This window comes from Drosophila willistoni (genome assembly GCF_018902025.1).
Source record: "Drosophila willistoni isolate 14030-0811.24 chromosome XL unlocalized genomic scaffold, UCI_dwil_1.1 Seg142, whole genome shotgun sequence".
NCBI classification, from domain to species: domain Eukaryota; kingdom Metazoa; phylum Arthropoda; class Insecta; order Diptera; family Drosophilidae; genus Drosophila; species Drosophila willistoni.
Genome location: NW_025814053.1, coordinates 7,764,704 through 7,771,849, shown reverse-complemented (window position 1 = coordinate 7,771,849; position 7,146 = coordinate 7,764,704). Strand labels below are relative to the sequence as shown.

General features: G+C 39.2%; 1 protein-coding gene across 1 annotated transcript; it reads left to right on the top strand.

Annotated features, from left to right (window-relative positions):
* Window positions 1-5,852: 5,852 nt before the first annotated feature.
* LOC6644785 lies at window positions 5,853-6,693 on the top strand. Its single transcript, XM_023176998.2, has one exon. It carries the CDS (start codon window positions 5,898-5,900, stop codon window positions 6,606-6,608), a length of 711 nt encoding a protein of 236 aa, XP_023032766.1. The 5' UTR covers window positions 5,853-5,897; the 3' UTR covers window positions 6,609-6,693.
* The last annotated feature ends 453 nt before the right edge of the window (window positions 6,694-7,146 follow it).

The window sequence follows — 7,146 nt, the reverse complement described above, 5'->3', positions numbered from 1 at the left end:
ACATAAAACTTTTCCAAAAACAAGTTGAATACTTTGTAATACTTTTATTTGTATATAAAGTAGATCAAAAGGCTTTTATAACAAGTTATAATCATATGTTTAAGTCCAAACTCAAGAAAATGAAACCTTTTCTTCAGCGATTCAACTATTTATGATGATCATGGATGAATCTAAGGGGGATCGGGGGACTGTGGGGTCTGAACACGCACCCAAATGTTAATATTTGGAATGATTTGAAACTGTTTTCATCTCTTCGATCGGTTAATTTTGATGACTTCTTGATCTAACAAATGAAATTAGTTGGCTAACTATATAAATAAATTGTCTCAGTCTTTTAATTGCAATCAAATCGATCACTGAATCGTTTCTATCTTTACTTATTCATTGCTTCAGTTGTTCATTGCTTCACTCATTTCTTCAATCGTTCATTTGTTTTCTGCTTCAAGTGTGATAATTGTTTTTGACACCTTTTGGTTAATTGATGAACTCTTTATCTTAAGGAAACCTCCTCCCACCCATAGAACTGCAAAAAGGACAGAAAACAAACAAACAAACCTGGTGAATAAAAGAGAGTATGTATTTGGGAAAATATATATGCAAACTAATCGACCATATAAATAATGGACAGTTAACCTCGGAAACTTGAAACCTTCTCCCAAAAACCCAAAGTGGAAAAATAGAAGGAAACAAACAAAAAAAACAAACACTCAATCATGGTCAAATCTTGACAAAAGTATTTACTCCCATGCCCCGGAATTATGTTTATCCACATGCATATTTTATGAATCTAATGGCTATGGAAGATGGGCACATATCAGGTAAGAGAGCCGCACATACATCTACACACACGCACACACATGGGGCAAACTTATTTCAAATGCTAAATCGTTCGAATCCTTTTGCCCTGACACACTTGAGCGCACAGAACGCAAGGATCCCAAAGAGCAGGGAGCTTACGCTCAATAGCACAAGGACAACTGCAACTGGACGGAGGTCTATGCTGCCCGTTGCCCGTTGCCCGTTTCCCGATGCCCGATACTATCCATCATCACACAATCACAAAATGAAAGAGTATCATGGAGCCAGCACACACACACACCCCCATACCCACACACACTCATACGAACACAAACACGTAGCATTCTAAGGGCATAAAACGTACTTATCAGCTTTTCCCTGAAGCCCAGGCGAAACAGAAACTGAACAGAGTTGAACTGCTTAAAATACCAAAACCAAAATCTCGAATGTCCATTAGCATACGACAAAGTCCCAGTCTGCCCGTCTGCCAGGTCTACCTCCCTTCTCTCTCTCTCTTTCCCCGTTGGAGTCTCTCTAGGTCGTCTTTTCTTTTGCCCACCCACTAGGATGGTCGGGTTACGAGCTAGCCTAACCCTTTGCATCATTCTCTTTCTCTCTTTCTTTCTTCTCTGCCTCACTCTGTGAATCCCCAATTCAACACACTCTCACACACAAATACACACACACACACACACACACACACGGTTTGGTCCAAAATCCATACCATCTGCTACACCTTACACGTAACAATCCAATTCAGAGCCAACAATATGCTTCAGCCGGGCAAAAACTTCAAGGCGACTACCGAATGAGAGAATGAAGAACGATGGACGAGGCAGGAGGATTGCAATGCATGTGAACGTGATGCTCGGAACATGTTACCCCGCGCCGTTGTCCAATCACCCACCCACCCACCCACCGCCACCATCGCCACGTCTCTTCTTGATTCGCAACCCGCAACCCTCGAACATCTTTCTCAACATTTCAAATTTAAATTTAACCTTTTGTCTTAATATGGCACAAGGCAAGCCTGAGCACGGGGCATCATAAAAACATCGTCAAGTCACAAAAAGGATAAAGCTTTTGGACCCAGGATATACACGCACGTATCTGGCCATTGTGATGGCACTTGAACACAGGGCTTAAGTCCGTCCTCGTCCTCAGTCGTCCATCGTGTATTATTGAAGGACGCAACTAATTTTCGGATTTGCCCACAGACCCGAAACGGGTTAGAGAATGGCAATGGGCATGGGTATGGGTTAGATTGGGTTGGGGTCTGAAAATTAAAGGTGTGCAAATGATGAGAACGTAAAACGAGAGAGAGAGAGAGAAATCAAATAAAAGATGAAGAAGAAGAGGGTCAAGTTTCGCTTAAACTAACTAGAAATGACAGTTTTAAATTCAATTCTCGATTTCTTTCATTGGAGCCAAGTGTTTAGTTGGGCCTACCAGAATAGTTACTATACAAGCTGATTATGGCCAATTTATACAGTTATCCGAACACACACACAGCCACACACAAAAAGAGACAAGGAAAATTGGGTATTTCAGCGGGTGCCTTTAGTAAGGATTGATTGTGGATTGTGGGCTGGTTGGAATGGGTTGGGATGGGTTGAATGGGGGTTATAGCTAAGACTCTGTCAAAGGCCATTCAAGGAATTCAATTGTCTGCTGTTGCTGCTGCTTCTGTTGGTGGGGTTAAGGCTCCTCCCTCCTTTTTTCTCTCTCTCTCTCCCTCTCTCCTACTCTCTTGTAGTTGTAGTTCTATTTGATATCGAAGTGAATACATTTATAAATGTAATTGTATAAATGGTCCTTTGCTGCTGCTTTGCCTCGTAACCAAGTTGGACCGAGCTTGACTCCTTTCTATATAGCATAGGGTTGATGGTAATGGCCAACTGGTCGGTCGGTCGGTCGGTTGGTGGGTCGGTCGCTTGGTCTCTTGGTCTCTTGGTCGGTCGCTCCTTCTCCAAAACTAACTGTGTCCGTTTGTTACATACATTTTGCCTGTAGCTTTCCCTCAACAGCTAGCCATTAGGGGTGGACTCTTGCGGGATTTGATTCAATCGCAATAAAAAATATGGCCCTGGCCAAAACAAGCCAACAACGTATAGCTGAGGGGGTGACAGCAACGGCAACAGCAACAGCGAGAGCGAGACCGAAAACCAAACTGAGGTGAAATATGTACAATTTCAATCCACTTCAGCTCCAGCAGCCACTTCAATGGGCCGTCCATCACCAGCACAACAAAGCCAGAGAGTGACAGAGAGAAAGAGAGTGAGGGAGAAAGAGAGTGGGAGAGAGAGAGAGAGAGACAGTGAGAGAGGGAAAACGAACGTCCAGTTCTTAAGCGGGTGGCATGGACATTAGCCCATTCCATATAAAAAAGGGTCAATGCGAAGGCAACTTGCCTCGCGAATTCAACCCCCTCTCAGCAGATTGACTTTTATATGTATTTGCCATTTGTGTGTATTAGTGTGTGTGTGAGTGACTGTGTGTGTGTGTGTGTGTCTATGTGTGTTGGTGTGTGTTTTTGTCCACTATAAACATAGCCACCGCCTGCTGTTGTTGCCATTGACTGCCACCTTCCCAACCCTCGAGTGGCCATTTTGAATTTTAGGATATCTCGTCCAAATTATTTGCCCAGCGAAATTTTTGAATCTATTTAAATTACACTGGGAAAAAAAATAACAAAAATCTAAATAGGGAGCCTTACTAAATGGTAAAAATATTAGTTCATATCAAGTTAAATTTATACGAAAATATACCAAATATTAGACAAACTATGAAATCATCGAAAACCATCAACCAGCGCCTAATCAATAGTTTTAATTGTGTATTTGCCTAATCTAAAACTATATTTAATAGTTTTCCATATAATCAGTCAATATTTTAAGTTAAAGTTTTATGCAATTTGTAGAAATATTGAATATATTGGTAGGCAAATATCCGTGAGGAATTCTCTGGGTGGAAAATTGAGGGAAAGTTCCTACACAAAACCAATATTTTATCTCTAAAACTGGTAAAACGATTTATTCATAATTCAAGAAGATTCCAATCTCCAAAATTTTCAATTTTCCCTTAAAAAACGAAACCAAATATAAGATCTGACACTGAAACTAAATAAATACTTTAGACCAGGAACATTTAAATTTATAAATTACATCTAAAAACATTACATATTTGATCTAAACTAATCACAACCTACATAATTAACATTACTTACATCTATGTACATAATTAGTTCAAAAATAAAACACAACTTTAAAATACGACTTTTGTATTCGAATTATTGCTTGATTACTATCATAAAATTAATTACAAACATTGATTGTTGGGAATATTTCAGCTTTGATTCATTCATTCATTATTTTTAGGAACAAATACGAGAAAATTTTAAAACTAAAGGCAAAAAAGTATTAAAGGTTTAATCCGTTCATTTCTAGCACCGCTTAAAGAGGGGAAATTTATGAAAATTTTTTAGTTCATACTAACTGAAATTTACCAGGCCTAGTCGAAGTGTCTATATAAATTCGAATTGCATTAACTATTTAACTTGTTGGCAACATTCTTATTAAACGTAAATAATTACAATTCAATATTCAAGAAATATTTATTTGAAGAAAAGTTTCATCATTTATAAAAAAAAACTATAAAACCAATATTTTGTTCCAATGAAAATTGAGTAAATTCATTTTAAATCAAAAACTTGCTAGAGTATTTTTATTATCTAAGCATAAGTATACATCTAGTCACTAAAACTAAACAAAAGGATATACTAGGGAAACTTCAAACACACTTCTTTCCTCAGGTTTGAATCCTTCCTTTTTAACGGTAAGGCAAAGACCTAGAGGACCTTTACCTTGGAGTCTAACTGTAAACGTACATATGTATATAAAATTGCACAACAAATTCCTAACAATCATTGATGGTCCTTTAAGAGACATGAGTTTTTATAAGTTTATTGATAGTTAAGGGGACTCTCTCAAACAAAACCCAGTCTAATAAGCCCTGCTAACAACCCTGAAGAGGGATTGACAAAAAGGACAACATCCAAAAAACATCCTAATTGATGACACTTTGCCACTAGGAGGCCCACTTGACTTGATCGTTGGCCAAGATTTCGACAGGCAAAAGTACAAAAACGGAGAACAAAAACAGAATCCAAAAAAAGGAAATGCTGATGAATTGCCAAAGATAAGGTCCTTGGCAAAGTATGTGATAATTGTTCGATCAGATGGGATCCGAGGCGATCCTTTCTCGCTGGCAGACGACCATCATATACTCGGCTTGGCTTGGCTTGGCTTGAATCGTGACGTTTCACATTTGCATCGATCCGGGGTTAAATTTTTGCTTTTAAATATAATTTGTACAAAAGCAGCGACAACGTCGACGACGACGACGACGACGAACCGTCGGTTTATTTTTTTTTTTGCGCAATCATTTGGTTCTCTCTACCTGGGATTGGGATTGAAAATGGGTTGTTTAACCCTTTCCTTTCGAGTAAATCGAGTTAATCCCGCATACGCAATGCCATTCAGGTAATGGAAATTATCATTTTTCATTTTTTCGGTTTTGTTTTTTTGTTCTGTGTTCAGTTTTATCACATCTGCAGGCCTTTGGGGTTGAGTTGAGGTTGAGGTCCTGTATGCTAAGGATCCGACAAAAGGAACGACGACGACGACGACCTGAAGCGAGCGTGCGAGCAAAAGATCGCGAACCATTGGGAACAATAAGCCGAAATGTCACCGCGAGAGAAGTTCCTCCAAGTTGAAGAGTCTGTCACTCCAAGTCACTAATTGAGCTTTTGTTGTGCTCCGGAGACCGGACATGGCCAGCTAGGGAAGGGAATGTCACATGTCACCTCAAACAATCGAGAGAATTGAGAGAATGACAAGTTAGCAAGTTGGCTTTGAAAAATCCTTTGCTCGCTCGTCAACTTGACAAACGGACAAAATTTTTTTATTCAATTCAGAGCCTTTCGGGGATGTAGACACACATACACAACAGCAACAAAAAATAAATAATAAAGGAAAAACACAAAATCACTTTATTTAAATTTTAGTTTCCCCAGCAAACGAAACCGAAAACAAAAAACGATGTCGAATCTGGCCAAGCTGCGATTCGCTCTCATCACCGAGGATGCCCTGGAGAAGCTGCGTCCGCGCGATCAATCCGAGTCAACCGCCCAAGTCAAATCGGCCCAAATGAACGAAATCTATACGGCGATAACTGCAACAGTCAATGAAATGTTGGAGCAAAAACTGAAATCTCTCAATCTGAACAAACTAATCGAGGACAAGATCGTGGAGCTGTTGGCCCGTCAGCCAACCAACCAGATCCCCAATCGGCCATCCGGTGATAATCCCGATCCTTATCCGGCCCCCGATCATCAATGTCACGATGATAAACAACTCCGGGATACGCGTTCAACCAACTCTGTTCACGGAATGCGTCGCCATAAGAAACGAAGGGCAAAGAGCGGAGCTGCTACCATGACAGTCCTGGCGGACAAGCCCAAGACGAAATTGCGTAAAATGTTAGACAAAGCAGTGGCCAAATCGTCGCAGCCTACAGCGAAACGCGTAACCAGATCAACTCAATCAACACTACAACCAACAACAACAACAACAAAACAAACCACAACCAACACTCCACAGCAGCAACAACAACAACAACAACAACAACATAATCTGTCAAACGAAAGTGATACCGCCGAGGAGCCATCCATATTGACTTTAGCTGCCAAATATCTACAAGAATTAGATGAATCTAGACGTAAACAACGACAGAGTCCAGATAATTTCTAAGGACACACACACACACACACACAGACTCACACACACACACACACACACATCTTGGCATAAATTGTTAACGTTTCACGATCCGCTATATTCCATTATTATTTGAAATTATCTAGTCAGAGTGACTCAGTCCAAATTCATTGTTAAAATCTAACAAAATTTGAATAAAATTGTGAAAAAGAAAGTAAAAAAGAAAAAAATTCCTACACCCTAACCCTATTGAATCCCTATCCCTAAGTAACCCCAATATCGTCGCTATCTCCCAATTCTTTAAAGAAATAAACCTATACCACCTATTGTAATATATTACCCAAACTCATGTAAATATAAGTTAACAAAAGAAATGTAAATAATTATTAATTATACTGTATATACATATTTTACAACTAGCTTAAGACCATAGAAGTTATAGCTAGCACATAGATTAGAGGTAATTTATAATTACCTACTAATCATAGTCTAAATAAGTAAATAAATAAAATCTAGTCAGAGTTACTCAGTCCAAAATTCATTGTTAAAATCTAACAAAATTTGAATAAAA

What these genes read in the sequence shown, in the direction of transcription:
- LOC6644785 (XM_023176998.2), top strand. Translation starts at nt 5,898, where the DNA reads ATGTCGAATCTGGCCAAGCTGCGATTCGCTCTCATCACCGAGGATGCC.